General features: G+C 43.1%; 1 protein-coding gene across 1 annotated transcript in view; it reads right to left on the bottom strand.

The window, feature by feature from the left end:
• The window catches only part of LOC106579845 (anthrax toxin receptor 1), a 45,585-nt gene extending 29,655 nt beyond the window's left edge, over positions 1-15,930 (bottom strand). The window contains exons 1-8 of the mRNA XM_014160125.2: positions 15,390-15,930; positions 3,849-3,920; positions 3,472-3,543; positions 2,392-2,473; positions 2,189-2,222; positions 1,955-2,034; positions 1,082-1,150; positions 867-947 (exon numbers count right to left, since the gene is read on the bottom strand). Of these exons, the coding sequence (XP_014015600.1) occupies positions 867-947; positions 1,082-1,150; positions 1,955-2,034; positions 2,189-2,222; positions 2,392-2,473; positions 3,472-3,543; positions 3,849-3,920; positions 15,390-15,550 (651 nt within the window). The 5' untranslated portion in view covers positions 15,551-15,930. The remainder of the gene's footprint in view (positions 1-866; positions 948-1,081; positions 1,151-1,954; positions 2,035-2,188; positions 2,223-2,391; positions 2,474-3,471; positions 3,544-3,848; positions 3,921-15,389) is intronic.
• Positions 15,931-17,956: the final 2,026 nt, after the last annotated feature.

Here is a 17,956-nt window from a genome sequence, read left to right as displayed (position 1 = left end):
TGTTGTATTCCTGAAGATCAGACTGACTTACAACATGCTGCCCTTCTTCCTCGACTCTGAGCCATGAGCTTTCAGCATGCTGTTAAAGGGATCCAGATGACAGTCAACTGGTCTGACCCCTATCTCTGCTAGAGAAACTCAGAAGCTCTCCTTTTCTTTCATCCGTTCTCTTTTTCAATCGGCATAGCGGATACAACAATATACGTACATTCCTTTGAGGTGGAAGCTAGAAGATATAATGAATTCATTCACTGATCCTGTTTGGTAAGACTCCAGTAGCTTGGATCAAAAGCTGGGAAGTCACAGCATGTTTTCCTGGAATGTTATTCCTGGTGAGTTTTGATGGCCAGAATATTTGTTTGTTTTCATTTGTCCTATTTTCCCTCGTTTGCTATTTGAGTAATGTGTTCATGGATTGAGAGAGATGTACTGCAGTGAGGATATGAGTTCCATGTGGAACCATTTCCTCTGACCTCCTAGAACAGGTATAATTATCAAACACCATCTCTGAATAGATGGCGCAGTGTGCATATTAAAAATGCTGTTTTAAACTGGGTGGTTCGAGCCCTGAATGCTGATTGGCTGAAAGCTGTGGTATATTAGACCGTATACCATGGGTATGACAAAACATTTATTTTTACTGCTCCAATTACGTTGGTAGCCAGGTCATAATAGCAATAAAGCACTTCAGGGGTTTGTGATATATGGCAAATATACCACGGCTAAGGGCTGTGTACTAGCACTCCGCGTTGCGTCGTGCATTAGCACAGCCCTTAGCCGTGGTATTTTGGCCATATACCACACCCCCTCGGGCCTTATTGTTTAATTATTCTAGCTTTCCTTGTGTTAGTAGTCAGGTCTCTTACCGAATCAATGACCCCCTGCAGTGCTTCAAAGCCATCGTTCACTGGGAATACATGGTCCTTGCTATCAGCAATCTTTGCCAGCTGAGGAAGAAACAACGTTTCATTCAGTTCATGCTGAACTTTCACAAACCCACCAACCTCTTTTCCATCTTATGTTTGGGACACAGTGTGAGATGTCAAATCAGAGCACACGGAAGCAAGACGTGTCAACACACCTGTGTCTCATTGAAGTCCTTCACACCCACACAGTATACGGAGGCACCCAGACTCCGCGAGCGGTTGGCCTGTCAGGTATTCACAGAGGAGAGCAAAAACAAGAAAAACTGTCAAGACCTGGAATCTATTAAAGCACTGCATTGCACAACATCAACCAACACACAACCACAGAAAACCCTCCAGATCGCTCCTCTGGACCTGTGGTGACTGAGCCATAGATTTGAGTAATAGTTACGAGATAACGCAGCACTGAGTTCTTGTTGACTGACATTCAATATTGTTTCTAAAAATAATTAAACGCTGATGGAAACACTTGAGTGGCTAGAGTCAACAGAGCTCATGAGTCAAATGTTACATTTCATGAGCATCTGAAAGAAGGCCCTTCAGAGCTGAGCTGACAACTTTATTCAATATGAGTGACAGCATAAAGCTTCAAGCTATTGCTCCAAGGCGCCCTGTTCAGGGTAAGTGGCATTTTCCCCACAACATTTTGAAAGCTACTGAGAAAGATACAGTATCTGCATCACTTCCTCAAGTGTGTCCAAGGGTGCTCAGAACTGATTAAACAGTCCTAGCTTTGCACGCCGGCTGCACCTGCACTCCCAACTAAATCATTGATTCCTTGTGCAGATGTGTGGCGAATGACTCTGCCTTCTTTATTCATGGGCAGATGGGAGACATAAATCTGACAGAAATGTTGACCCCCCTTTCCTTCTCTGAAAATAATGGATCTGCTACTGAGGTGATGTATATGGTGCTGCTGTTTGATCTGTGCCAACAGGAGTGCCACTTCTGTTTACAATTTGTGGGCTCGTCTTTCTCCCTCTGTCTATATTTACTATTTACCTTGCTCTGTCTCAGGCTGTGCTTACCTCTCTCTCAGCATAGTAGAAGAGGTCCTCATGCAACTCTCCATCTGTGAGAGCTATGATGACACTGGCTGTACGGTATCCTATCAACAGACAGAAAACCTCTGATTAGGATCTAATTGCTGCCACAGCGCTATCCAAATAATAATGTAAGACTAACAGATAGACAGGAGAAATTAATATATCATGCAAAACTTCCAGCAGGAAACAATTGAAAAATAAATTTTAACTACACACCTTCTGAGTTTCCATAATATATTTGCTCACTGGCCTATAAAAAAAGATGAATTGGATTGAAACAGTACAATGGCTAAAGTGGTCCTGTGAATACAGTAACTCTTCCATACTGATACAGGTGCCATTTTGGCTTCAAACCATGTTCTTTGTTCTTAAGCCAGAATGGAGATAGATTCCAGCTCAGCTAAAAGCAGACAGCTCACCCTCTGGATGCCCTCGTGCATAAAGGTGTCTCCACCTGGAAGTACCGTCTGGAGCTCCTCCAGACCTTTGCGAATCTGCTCCCTGAGCAAGCAAACAGATGAAAGGGCAGTTCATATTCATCATGTCTCACCCATCACCCTGCAAAAGTCCTCCACTGGGCACAGATGTCAATTCAACATCTATTCCAAGTTGGTTCAACGTAATTTCATTGAAATGTGGAAACAACGTTGATTCAACCAGTGTGCCCAGTGAGTCTTATAGATCTAACTGCAGCTAAAAAGCTATTACAACTAAATGACCTAGATCTTCAAATGAGAAGTAGCTTTAGGTTTTGATATTAGAAGAGTCATAATAGTGATAAAATGATAAATGTGTGACGTCCTACTACCAAATCATAATGACAAACTCAAACATTGAGTACAGCATTGAACTGCATGCATGCACACCCATAATCATGAACAACAAGTGAGTTGTTTTGAGCCCTCAAATCTAACAGATTTTCCTTTTGACTGATTTCTTGTACAATGCATCGTCTTCTCCCTAAACTAAAAGCTGACAGACAGATATGATGTGACAAAGACAATAGGCACAGAAACAAAGACCTATCATGATCTCTCTATTGAAGTGGTATTCCATTTCAGAGAGTAGTGATGGACTTTATGTGTGCTTCAGGTTTTAAGAGTGTCCTATTGGCACAGGACATTGTCTAGCAGATGGTGGGGGAAATGAGTCCTGTGTGAAATGACACAGCAGGAAGACCATAAACATTGAAAATGTTTCAGTGCCTGCGTGGACAATGTGCCTAAGGAAAGATTAGACACATATGCGACACGTAATATATTGTGAGCCATATGCTGAAGCTTACAGTTTGCCAAAGGATTGACAGCATTGTCAGTCAAGCTCAATGTGAGGGTATTGTTCTCTGTGATTCTTATGTCTCTAATTCAATGAACCTTAAACAAATCCTGCGTGTTTCTCTGGATTCTTGATAATCAACTCAGTTCAGAATCAGCAAATACCTGACATCTTGCGGAGAGGTAATACCCCAAATCCTAAGAAAGAAAAGTTTGTTCCCTCACCTGTCCTCTGTGAGCCGCATCAAAATCCTTCCCTCAGTGGAGAACACAATGAAGGACATGCGCAGCTGTGGACTGGAGAGAAATTGACAACATTTATACAGTATATTAACTTTCTTTACATTTTTTATATTTTAATCATATTGCAGACACTCTTATCCAGAGCGACTACAGTTAGCTATCTTAAGATGAATGCACTAGGTGGGACAACCACATGTAACAGGCATAGAAAGTACATTTTTAGTATAGTCAGAGATAGAAGGGGGGGTTAATCTAGTATCTTTATCTCGTAGACATTCATACCCACACACACACGGTTAACAGTTACGTTTTTTTTTATATTGACTTTATATCACAGGGTCTTTGTAAACTATTCTCACCTTATGAACTTATGAGCCAGATGTTCCACAAAGTGATAGATTTCAATCCAGTGGTGCTGCACACTCCCAGATCTGTAAAGAGAGATAACATGTTGATGAGTGTTTTGTATAACAGTCTGGAGGAAGTGGAGAGGTTAAGGACTATCTGACAGATGGGGGACAAGAGTCAGGGGAATCAGTGTGTACTGTATCTATCTGTATTGTAGAAAGGCAGCATCTGCTTTAAACATTTTCACTATTATGTGAATCCTATTGCACAGTAAAAGACTGTTTGACACAAAGGGGAAAGGGGATACCTAGTAAGTTGCACAACTGAATGCATTAAACTGAAAGGAGTCTGCCTTAAATTGATGTCTGCATCGTCGGCGCCCAGGGAGCAGTTGTTGTTGGGGGTTAACTGCCATGCTCAAGGGCAGAACGACAGATTTTTTCCACCTTGCCGGGATTCAAACCAGCGACCTTTTGGTTACAGGCCCAACGGTATTAACCGCTAGGCTAAATGCCGCCAGGTAATACATGTACACCTTTCTACAATCTTTTTTTCTGCACTCAGACTTTTTACTCGACTTTGTGCTACTTATTCTGCACATCCCGCTGTATCCTATGCTTAACACCCCGGCCGTCCTACAATCTAAGATAGATGCCCTCAATCTCACACAAATGATCAATGAACCCACCAGGTACAACCCCAAATCTGTAAACACGAGCACCCACATAGATATCATCCTGACCAACTTGCCCTCTAAATACACCTCTGCTGTCTTCAACCAGGATCTCAGCAATCACTGCCTCAATGCCTTTGTCCGTAATGGGTCTGCGGTCAAACGACCACCCCCCATCACTGTCAAACGCTCCCTAAAACACTTCAGCGAGCAGGCCTTTCTAATCGACCTGGCCCGGGTATCCTGGAAGGATATTGACCTCATTCCGTCAGTAGAGGATGCCTGGTTAATCTTTAAAAGTGCCTTCCTCACCATCTTAAATAAGCATACCCCATTCAAAAAAATGTGGAACCAGGAACAGATTTTAGCCCTTGGTTCACTCCAGACCTGACTGCCCTTGACCAGCACAAAAACATCCTGTGGTGTACTGCATTAGCATCGAATAGCCCCCGCGATATGAAACTTTTCAGGGAAGTTAGGAACCAATATACACAAGCAGTTAGGAAAGCAAAGGATAGCTTTTTCAAACAGAAATGTGTATCCTGTAGCACAAACTCCTAAAAGTTCTGGGACACTGTAAAGTCCATGGAAAATAACAACACCTCCTCCCAGCTGCCCACTGCACTGAGGCTAGGAAACACTGTCACCACCGATGAATCCACGATAATTGAGAATTTCAATAAGCATTTTTCTACGGCTGGCCATGCTTTCCACCTGGCAACCCCCACCCCGGTCAACAGCCCTGTACCCCCCACAGCAACTTGCCCAAACCTCCCCTATTTCTCCTTCACCCAAATACAGATAGCAGATGTTCTGAAAGAGTTGCAAAATCTGGACCCCTACAAATCAGCTGGGATAGACAATCTGGACCCTCTCTTTCTAAAATTATCCGCCGCAATTGTTGCAACCCCTATTACTATCCTGTTCAACCTCTTTCGTATCGTCTGAGATCCCTAAAGATTGGAAAGCTGCCGCGGTCATCCCCCTCTTCAAAGGGGGAGACACTAGACCCAAACTGTTATAGACCTATATCTATCCTACCCTGCCTTTCTAAAGTCTTCGAAAGCCAAGTTAACAAACAGATCACCGACCATTTCGAATCCCACCGTACCTTCTCCGCTATGCAATCTGGTTTCCGAGCTGGTCATGGGTGCACCTCAGCCACGCTCAAGGTCCTAAACGATATCATAACCGCAATCGTTAAAAGACAATACTGTGCAGCCATATTAATCGACCTGGCCAAGGCTTTCGACTCTGTCAATCACCGTATTCTTATCGGCAGACTCAACAGCCTTGGTTTCTCAAATGACTGCCTCGCCTGGTTTACCAACTACTTCTCAGACAGAGTTCAGTGTGTCAAATCGGAGGGCCTGTTGAACGGATCTCTGGCAGTCTCTATGGGGGTGCCACAGGGTTCAATTCTCGGGCTGACTCTCTTCTCTGTATACAGTACATCAATGATGTCACTCTTGCTGCTGGTGATTCTCTGATCCACCTATACGCAGACGACACCATTCTGTATACTTCTGGCCCTTCTTTGGACACTTAACTAACCTCCAGACGAGCTTCAATGCCATACAACTCTCCTTCCGTGGCCTCCAACTGCTCTTAAATGCAAATAAAACTAAATGCATGCTTTTCAACCAATTGCTGCCCGCACCTGCCCGCCCATCCAGCATCACATATGTGGACAATTACAAATACCTAGGTGTCTGGTTAGACTGTAAACTCTCCTTCCAGACTCACATTAAGCATCTCCAATCCAAAATGAAATCTAGAATCGGCTTCCTATTTCACAACAAAGCATCCTTCACTCATGCTGCCAAACATACCCTCGTAAAACTGACTATCCTTCCGATCCTTGACTTTGGCGATGTCATTTACAAAATAGCCTCCAACACTACTCAGCAAATTGGATGCAGTCTATCACAGTGCCAGCCATTTTGTCACCAAAGCCCCGTATACTACCCACCACTGCGACCTGTATGCTCTCGTTGGCTGGCCCTCGCTTCATTTTCGTCGCCAAACCCACTGGCTCCACCTCATCTATAAAGCCCTGCCTTATCTCAGCTCACTGATCACCATAGCAGCACACACCCGTAGCACGCGCTCCAGCAGGTATATTTCACTGGTCACCCCCAAAGCCTATTCCTCATTTGGCCGCCTTTCCTTCCAGTTCTCTGCTGCCAATGACTGAAACGAATTTAAAAAAAAAAACATTTTAAATCACTGAAGCTGGAGACTCATATCTCCCTCACTAACTTTAAGCATCAGCTGTCAGAGCAGCTCACACATCAATGCACCTGTACATAGCCCATCTGTAAATAGCCCATCCAAATACCTTATCCCCATATTGTTATTTATTTTTGCTCCTTTGCACCCCAGTATCTCTACTTGCACATTCATCTTCTGCACATTTATCACTCCAGTGTTTAATTGCTAAATTGTAATTACTTTGCCACTACGGCCTATTTATTGCCTTACCTCCCTAATCTCACCTCATTTGCACACACTGTATATAGATTCCTATTGTGTTATTGACTGTACGTTTGTTTATTCCTTGTGTAACTCTGTGTTGTTGTTTGTGTCGCACTGCTTTGCTTTATCTTGGCCAGGTCGCAGTTGTAAATGAGAACTTGTTCTCAACTGGCCTACCTGGTTAAATAAAAGGTGAAATACATTTTTTTTTAAATCCCATCCAACCATTACAGTTTGCCAATATATTCATCTTGGCTGAATGTAGTCTTTCCCTGCCGGTGTGTACTGTGGCAACACTCCTGTAAGCCTCTTCTTTCCCGAAAATGAGGGTATTGCTTCGGAAGCACCCATTCCATTAGAACACGCAAACACCTTGGTTGGAAAGCAACAATGTAGCCTATAACGCTGATTGATTAGATAGTTGCCATCTTTGGACTGCACCAATGATCTCATGCTGATGCAGATCAGTGAAATCCTTCTTCTCAGATTACTGTCAATGTGTTTATAATGCAGCCCCAGTAATGATCTCCATCTTATTGGAGTCAGGTAAATGATCGACCATTATTTACATTTACGTCATTTAGCAGATGCTCTTATCCAGAGCGACTTACAGTAGTGAATGCATACATTTCAAACATTTCATTTCATACATGTTTTTTTTCTCAGTTTTTACCCCCCCAGTGTTACTAGAGTCAGGTAAATGATCAGCCATTATGTGTTACTAGAGTCAGGTAAATGATCAGCCATTATGCCTACATGCCTGAGTTATTATGTATTTCAATTAGGCCAGTCTAACGGGGCTGTAGTACCGTACTCAACATCACTACGTATGCATAGCTGACCGATTCATTACAGAATTTTATGGTTTAAATCTCCTTGTCCTTATTTGATGATTATGTTTTGTTAAAGTGGCACTCCAGTCTCCTTCTCACCTCATTTAACACCTGATTTAGTTAACAAAAGGCACATCTCAATAGGTGGTCCAGGTAAGTCATGACATCACAAGTAGGAGGGTGGGCCTTTCCTCTTTTGTTCTCTATTGCTCCTCAACGGAGGGGGAGGTCGATGACATCACAACTTCCCATCAGACCAACTCATTGAATGCCGTACTCCTTGATGTTTTCAGTTGTGTCTAAAAATATACTTTTTGAAAACACTATTTTGCTCAAAAAAAATAATTGCCCATGAGTATGTACTTTACGGTCTTTATACTTGGGCTGTCACTTTTCAACAGTTCAAAAATCACTGAACTCTAACCTTGATAATTGTTTCTTACAATTACATTTTGTTGACAGTAGGTTGACCGGCCGGCCATATGACTTCGTCTTTCTGTGTGTCATTCTTTTAATTCCTGTCTTTACTCCTATCCTCTTATTTCACTGCCCTCTTCTTTCTCCCTCTCAGAGCATTTCTCAAAACACCTCTTTATCCATTGTTACCAGGATACAAGTCCCAGCACAGACGGCGCAGCCAAAAGGCTGAAACATTGGAACATCTGGACCTAATGGAGAAAGGGTTCTGCAGACACACAGAGGAGTTAATACAGAGAGGAGTGATGATCAGACAGACAGTTATGGTAAAAAGGGATATCAGTTCAAACAAAGAGAGGTAGAGGAAAGCAGAAGGAGAATGACTACATAGACCCATGAATGACCACATGGGACTCTTCCACATCAGCTAATGGAGATCCTAATAAAAAAGAAACTACTACATATAATACAGAATCAGAGGAGACTGTTCAAAATAATGGCTGGAATGGAGCAAATGGAATGTGTTTGATGTATTTGATAGCATTCCACCTATTCCGCTCCAGCCATTACCACGAGCCCGCCCTCCCCAATTAAGGGGCCACCAACCTCCTGGTGTCTAACATTCTCCTTTTTTATGCATTTTCTGTTAGCAAAACATTGTGCACACACACAGCAGTATGTTCATCATACTCCCTACATCAGTCTTGAATCTTACAATTTGAGATGTCTGCCTGAATTTCCACTTAGCTAAAATGTTATGCCACCACAGAAATGTCTGCCTGGAGTTGGCGTTCTGATGTAGGGCAAAAGGAAAAACAATCTTCATCCACGAGTAAGAGATTAAACAATGGAGGAGAGGAAAAGGCAGACCCAAATGAAAGAGGACTGAGCTGAAGCCTGCTCACCCACATTAGACAAATAATCATGCAGGCAATAAGGTAATGAGTTTTGTCATTTGAAAGTATTGGAGGAGTTCAGAGGGTAGCAATATCTATTAAAACCAGAAGAGGCTCTATTTTACCCCATCATTAGGTATGCCCGAAAGATCCACTGCCCTCACCCACCTGGAAAAAGGGAATGCACAAGTGAAGATGCTGTAAATCGACTACAGCTTGGTCTTAAATACCATAGTATTCTCGGCCCTGGAACTTAACTCCTCCATATAGAACTGGGTCCTAAACTTCCTGACGGCCATCCCCAGGTGGTGAAGGTAGGTAATATCACCTCCTCCACACTGACCCTCAACACGGGGGAATAGTTCCAACGCCATCAAAATCGCTGATGACACGACAGTAGTAGGCATGATTAGCAACAACGACGAGACGGCCTACAGAGATGAGGTAGGCACTCTGATGGCGTGGTGCAAGGTAAACAACTCCTCCCTCAAAGTCAGCAAAACAAAGGAGCCAATTGTGGACTTCAGGGGGAACCAGGCTAGGCACGCCCCCATCCACGGGGCTGCCGTGGAGACGGTCAAAAACTTTTAAAGTTTCTCTGTGTACACATCTCAGAGGAGCTGAAATGGTCAAACCACAAAGACGCCGTGGTGAAGAAAGCAGGATGTTTACAAAATTCGGCCTGTTCTCGAGGGCCCTCACAGTGTTGGACAGGTGCACCATCGAGAGCACACTGTTGGGCTGCATCAGCCTGGTACGGCAACTCCTGACCACAAGGTTCTACAGATGACGCACACTGTCTGCCCTCGTGGGCACCTACAACACCAGGTGTCGCAGGAAGACCAAGAAAATCATCAGGGACCTCAGCCACCCGAGCCACAGCCTGTTCTCACCGCTTTCATCACTCAGACGCAGGCAATATAGGAGCATCATGGCAAAAATAAACTGCCCAATAGCTTCTACCCCCTGCCCCCCTAATGGACATTTATCCTTGTAACCTCACACTATGGACAAATATCCTTATTTACACACGTTGCCACTTAACTGCAACAACTGTATAGAATTTAAAACTAGTTGTAAATAAATACACACACACACACAACAAAAATATAAAATGCAATAATTAAGATTTGACTGCGTTACAGTTCTTATAAGTAAATCAGTCAATTTAAATTAATTTATTAGGCCCTAACCTACAGATTTCACATGACTGGCAGGAGCGCAGCCATGGGTAGGCCTGGGAGAGCATAGGCCCACCCACTGGGGTTTCATCAGCTGTCCGGGTGGCTGGTGAAGGAGCCAGATGCGGAGGTCCTGGGCTGGCGTGGTTACACGTGGTCTGCTGTTGTGAGGCCGGTTGGACGCACTGCCAAATTCTCTAAAATGTCGTCGGAGGCGGCTTATGGTAGAGAAAGGAACATTAAATTGTCTGGCAACAGCTCTGGTGGACATTCCTGCAGTCAGCATGCCAATTGCACGCTCCCTCAAAACTGTGGCATTGTGCTGTGTGACAAAACTGCACATTTGAGTGGCCTTTTATTGTCCCCAGCACAAGCTGCACCTGTGTAATGATCATGCTGTTTAATCAGCCCTTGATATGCCACACCAGTCAGGTGGATGGATTATCTTGGCAAAGGACAAATGCTCCCTAACAGGCATGCAAACTAATTTTTGCACAACATGAGAGAAATAAGCTTTGTGCGTCTGGAAAATATCTGGAATCTTATTTCAGCTCATGAAACATGGCACCAACACTTTCCATGTTGCGTTTATTTTTTTGTTCAGTATATATATATATATTATTTTTATTTTTTATTATTATTTATTTTTTTATTTAACTAGGCAAGTCAGTTAAGAACAAATTATTATTTACAATGACTGCCTATCCCGACCAAACCCGGACAACGCTGGGCCAATTGTGCGCCGCCCTATGGGACTCCCAATCACGACCGGATGTGATACAGCCTGGATAGAGATACATACACACAGCCACGCATTTTTATATTATTTTACTTAGTATTATTATTTGTATTATTGTTTCACTCACTTCTCTGACCTACATTATTGGAGCATAAGTATTTCGCTGTACCCTGCAATTACATCTGCGATCCTGTGCATGTGACTCAAACTCTGATTTGATTTGCTCACAATAATTAGGCCCTTTTGATGGAGGGTAAGGAAGCCAATATATAGTTTGATAATTTGGGTAAACTAACACTAAGGAGAACTAGTGCAGAAGTGACAGGGAAAGTCTACCTACAGTAGAAATACATCTGAGAATATGATAGGGTGGCATAAATGAGATATTATTGGTTGTGGTTGAAATGCTAAAAACTGGGGCAGCTCCATGAAACAGACAGTACCATTCAATCAGTCCAAAGCCAACAACACGGCTGAGTGAAAATGAAAACATGCAAGAATCAGCAAGCTAGTTAGTTGCACGCAGGATTGATTTGTCCACATGTTAGTCACACAGAGATAAACACGGTTCTTGGAAATCTACAGTTCATTTGTAAAGTATTCAGACCCCTTGACTTTTTCCACATTTTGTTCCAGCCTAATTCTGAAATGGATTCAATTGTTTTTCCCCCTCATCAATCTACACACAATACCCCATAATGACAAAGCAAAAACAGTTTACAATTTTTGGCTAATTTATTTAAAAAAAAAAGAAATATCACATTTCCGTAAGTATTCAGACCCTTTACTCAGTACTTTGTTGAAGCACCGTTGGCAGTGATTACAGCCTACAAGCTTGACACACCTGCTTTTGGGGAGTTTCTCCCATTCTTCTTGCAGATCCTCTCAAGCTCTGTCAGGTTGGACGGGGGGAAATCGCTGCACAGCTATTTCCGGGTCTCTCCAGAGATGTTCGATCTGGTTCAAGTCCGGGCTCTGGCTGGGCCACTCAAGGACATTCAGTGATTTATCCTGAAGCCACTCCTGCGTCGTCTTGGCTGTGTGCTTAGGGTTGTTGTCCAGTTGGAAGGTGAACCTTCAACCCAGTCTGAAGTCCTGAGCACTCTGGAGCAGGTTTTCATCAAGGATCTCTCTGTACTTTGCTCCGTTCATCTTTCCCGACTAGTCTCCGAGTCCCTGCCGCTGAAAAACATCCCCACAGCATGATGCTGCCACCACCATCTCTCACCATAGGGATGGTGCCAGGTTTCCACCAGATGTGACGCTTGGCATTCAGGCCAAAGAGTTCAATCTTGGTTTAATTAGAACAGAGAATCTTGTTTCTCATGGTCTGAGTCCTTTAGGTGCCTTTTGGCAAACTCAAAGCAGGCTGTCATGCGCCTTTTACTGAGGAGTGGCTTCCATCTGGCCACTCTACCATAAACACCTGATTGGTGGAGTGCTGCAGAGATGGTTGTCCTTCTGGAAGGTACTCCCATCTCCACAGAGGAACTGTGGCACTCTGTCAGAGTTGGTCACCACCCGAACCAAGGCCATTCTGCCCCAATTGCTCAGTTTGGCTAGGCGGCCAGCTCTAGCAAGAGTCTTGGTGGTTCTACACTACTTCCATTTAACAATGATTGAGGCCACTGTGTTCTTGGGGAGCTGCAATGCTGCAGACATTTTTTGATACCCTTCCCCAGATCTGTGCATCGACACAATCCTGTCTCGGAGCTCTACTGACAATTCCTTCAACCTCATGGCTTGGTTTTTGCTCTGATATGCACTGTCAACTGTGGGACCTTATATAGACAGGTGTGTGTGTGTGTGTGTGTGTGTGTCTTTCTAAATCATGTCCAATTAATTGAATTTACCACAGGTGGACTCCAATCAAGTTGTAGAAACATCTCAAGGATGATCAATGGAAACAGGATGGACCTGAGCTCAATTTCGAGTTCCATAGCAAAGGGTCTGAATACTTACGGAAATAAGGTTTTTCTGTTTTTTCACTTTGTCGTTATGGGGTATTGTGTGTAGATGGATTAAATAAAACATTTCCTCATCAATTTTAGAATAAGGCTGTAACATAACAAAATGTGGTCTGAGTACTTTTAGAATTGTATGTAACTCAAGAAAACAGCGGACAGGTAAACACTGCTTTTGTGAAGAGTTTTAAAGAGGCTCATGTGACCGCCTTCTAAAGTGTGTTGCATTATGGGGATAACATTTTCAGAATTGTCCCAATGCTTGATCAATGCCCCTCAGGGGAAGTAAATACCAGATATGTTTTGTAAGATGCAGGTTTTCAAAGATTAGGTTATATTGTTTTGCATTCAGAATGCCTTCAACATTGTATAAAGTACACATAAATATAGCAATGAGGTTATATCAGATTATTACACCTATCAAATAAACAGACACTGAGAAAACACTTCACATTTTTTTGCCAGCATATGGCAAAATAAAATAGAAATGGTTTCACCAGGGGTCTTGATAATAACATTCCTGAACATGTCCAAGTATCAAGGCCTGATTACCAAACGGGCATGCAGGGCACATGCCCTGGGATCCCAAACCCCCACACAATATGTTGGGGGAGCCCCCATGTAACAAAATGTGTAGAATTTGAGAAAATGTTCTTTAAAACTGCAACATTTTCTCTCTAAACAAAAGCATGAGATGAGCTATAAAACAGCAACAACAAAAACTCTGCCCCATGACAAAGTGTAGAATTGCAGCAAAGTAGCTTAAAACTACAACATTTTATCTTAGCCTCATGACAAAATGTGTTGAAATGCTGTAAGTTAGCTGCCCCCCCTCAGTGTCCCTGGGCCCCAATGCAGTAGTCCGGCCCTGCCAAGTATGACAACATTTGAAAACGCTAGACGCTTTCAAGTGGATCACTTCTGTCAAGCCTTCCAAAGTGTGCTACATTATGGGGATAAAATTGTCCCGTTTTGCGCCTACATGACTACTGCATGAACTTTACAAAAACCATGTGATCAAAGGTAATTTTGACTGCAAGTTTCTGCAGTTGCTCTTTACCAACTTCACCCTGCAGCCATAGATTGCATTGTGGGAGGCTCTATTGTCAACCAATAATTAGGGTGTTTTTATTTGACACACAGAAACGTGACCAAACAGGAACGAACTTTGCCAAGATTCATGTACACCAGTGGTCACCAACATTTGAGTCAAGATCACTATCTCAGTCAAAATGCAAGTCAAGATGTACCACTCAGATTATGATTATTTTTTTTTTTAAACATGATTTACAAAATGTAACATTAACCTAATAAAAACAGTTCTATAAAGAATTTGATTTGTGCAGTAGGCCTAATACATTATCACAGCATATTGGCTATATGCCTGGCCTGCCAATATTGTTCTTCTCAGACAATATTATATTTCAAAACTCAAGCTTTGATAAATTAGATCAGTTGTAGCACTTGCAAGGCACAGCTGAGCATAAATTTAAATAATTAGCTGTTTTATTTTACTGGATTAATGGTACCTGCATCTGTCATGGTGCTTTCAAGGCAACAAGGACAAATCATGACGTCACTGATCTTCAGCTCGTGAAGTCGGAGTTCTAGAAAGATGCCCGAGTTTCCGACTTGGAATTCCGAGTTGGATGACCGTTCAAAATGATTTTTCCTAGTCAGATGTCGGAAGTATGAGGTTTTCAGTTGAACACAGCATTAGTCTCAGCCTCTCATGGTCACATTGTTCTAAAGAGACTTACATGGTTATCAAAACGTCACGCCAGGGTAAGCCTACATCAAACACAGGCCTTATTTTAAGTGTTCCTAAAATCCCCAATGGGAAAAATGATTGGAACCATTTCCCTGTTTGACCACTAGGTTTTATGGGTATTATGACTCATACTGTGGTACTCTACGCCTACCTGGTGTGCAGGGCTTCTGAATCAAGTACACCTTCCACCAACAGCGCAACATGAAAAAAAAAGAGCAAGGCTGTATCGTTGGCTTTTCTACAAAAATGTTTGGTGGTCAACTAGGAACGTTTTTATTTATTTTTATTTCACCTTTATTTAACCAGGTAGGCCAGTTGAGAACAAGTTCTCATTGACAACGGCGACCTGGCCAAGATAAAGCAAAGCAGTGCGACAAAAACAACAACACAGAGTTACACATGGGTGTATTGTCTTGAAGATCGACCGGTTGGTGACCACTGATGTTATACAGTTCATATGTACAAATGAATGTGATATTTGAGTCTCTCTCTCGCCAACTGATAGTACATTGTACACACAGTTATGAACTCTGCCCCCAATAGTGTATGACAAGCAGTGGAGAGATAAGGTGGAAAGAGAATGATGAATGACAAACTCACTTGTCCAGAACAAAGTAGAGGTCAAAGCTCCCGAAGCAGGCTGGTCCAGTGTCCCCCCTGTCCTGGTTGTGCCCGGCGTTACCAGCTGTCAGCACCAGCAGCACACTCACAACACCAAGCAGTACTGGTAACCAGGTGCCTCTGCACCCATATAAAGACATTTTTCCAGTTTGGAGGAGCCTATTTCATATAAGAGGAACAATAAAACCACTTTGGAAAACAGGTGGAGAAAAACCTTCCCTTTGTACAAAAAAACTATTCCTTATTTCTGTATATTCATCCAGTATTCTTCAGCATTGAAAATAAGTTATCTGAAAGGGTGCAGTGGAGGCAGAGAATGCACTGATGCTATGAATCTAGTCCGTCTCAACGGAGTCAGGAAGCTCTTATAACTGGGTAAGAGACAAGCAAGCACAGGCTACATGCAGCAAACTCCTGGTCTTCCTTTGTCCTACTTCCCAACAGTAAGAAAATAGCTACAATATAAGTGCATTCCAGGCAGCTTCACAGAAAACGATGTAATTGTGTCTAACTTACAGTCAGTCCCTTTCCAAAACTCTGACTTTCTTTTTCCTTTTTTTTACGTGGTTGAAGAGGGAATTAAAACAAGTGAGAAAGACAAACTCCACTTCTACTGCCATCTACTGGTTACAATGATGGTGACAATGGTCTAAATCAGGAGCTTATCTGGGGCCTCATTTATCAACCATGCCAACTGATAGTACGTATGAATTCTGACATATTTGGAGATTCTAAGATTTGCGTGCGCAACAAATTATTGCGATTTATTAAATTGTCGCAACATATATGCATATTTTCATTAATAAATCAGAGCCATACTATATTTGTGCGTTACAATTACAACCCCACCTGTAAAACGCCCTCCATTATTCCTTTATGGTAAAAAAAAAAGAAAAACGTAATTTGCTGTATGATTTGGAGATGTTGGATCTGGACCATGACAGTTTCTAAAGCCAGTGGCAAATGTGATCACATGTATCTAAACCTAATTTTAATATTTGGAAGTAACTTTTTCAAAATAAAATGCATGCTAAATGGCCTCGCATTCTGCTAGTTTGATTGTCTATTCGAACAATTTAAACGGAAACGCTACAGCACATTTCTATGGAAAATACAAATTCAATATATTGTTTGTCAATAGATGATTGTGTTTCTATATCTTACCTTGGTATAGGCTCTGAATTTAAATAGGCTACTATCGCAGAGCAATACTGTAGCCTACCCATACTTTCAAATATTTTAAATAGGCTACCGGATCTCTACTTTTGAGCAGGTGGTTAGGCTATTAAATGAGCGATGGATAAATGGTAGCCTAATAGCTTTTGTCTAACGGGAATAAACCAGTTTTGTCCGAAAAGGAGCGACATGTCTGAAAAGACTGCGCTCCTACAAAAAATATTGAGATATGTGTGTGTGTATATATACACACTGCTCAAAAAAATAAAGGGAACACTTAAACAACACAATGTAACTCCAAGTCAATCACACTTCTGTGATATCAAACTGTCCACTTAGGAAGCAACACTGATTGACAATACATTTCACATGCTGTTGTGCAAATGGAATAGAAATTATAGGGTGGAAATTATAGGCAATTAGCAAGACACCCCCAATAAAGGAGTGGTTCTGCAGGTGGAGACCACAGACCACTTCTCAGTTCCTATGCTTCCTGGCTGATGTTTTGGTCACTTTTGAATGCTGGCGGTGCTTTCACTCTAGTGGTAGCATGAGACGGAGTCTACAACCCACACAAGTGGCTCAGGTAGTGCAGCTCATCCAGGATGGCACATCAATGCGAGCTGTGGCAAGAAGGTTTGCTGTGTCTGTCAGCGTACTGTCCAGAGCATGGAGGCGCTACCAGGAGACAGGCCTGTACATCAGGAGACGTGGAGACGGCCGTAGGAGGGCAACAACCCAGCAGCAGGACCGCTACCTCCGCCTTTGTGCAAGGAGGAGCAGGAGAAGCACTGCCAGAGCCCTGCAAAATTACCTCCAGCAAGCCACAAATGTGCATGTGTCTGCTCAAACGGTCAGAAACAGACTCCATGAGGGTGGTATTAGGGCCCGACGTCCACAGGTGGGGGTTGTGCTTACAGCCCAACACCGTGCAGGACGTTTGGCATTTGCCAGCGAACACCAAGATTGGCAAATTCGCCACTGGCGCCCTGTGCTCTTCACAGATGAAAGCAGGTTCACACTGAGCACGTGACAGACGTGACAGAGTCTGGAGATGCCGTGGAGAACGTTCTGCTGCCTGCAACATCTTCCAGCATGACCGGTTTGGCGGTGAGTCAGTCATGGTGTGGGGTGGCATTTCTTTGGGGGGCCGCACAGCCCTCCATATGCTCGCTAGAAGTAGCCTGACTGCCATTAGGTACCGAGATGAGATCCTCAGACCCCTTGTGAGACCATGTGCTGGTGCGGTTGGCCCTGGGTTCCTCCTAATGCAAGACAATGCTAGACCTCATGTGGCTGGAGTGTGTCAGCAGTTCCTGCAAGAGGAAGGCATTGATGCTATGGACTGGCCCGCCCGTTCCCCAGACCTA

Source organism: Salmo salar, chromosome ssa20 (genome assembly GCF_905237065.1).
Source record: "Salmo salar chromosome ssa20, Ssal_v3.1, whole genome shotgun sequence".
In the NCBI taxonomy this organism is placed as follows: domain Eukaryota; kingdom Metazoa; phylum Chordata; class Actinopteri; order Salmoniformes; family Salmonidae; genus Salmo; species Salmo salar.
Note: the sequence above shows the minus strand (reverse complement) of the source record. Positions and strands in the feature narration are given on the sequence as shown.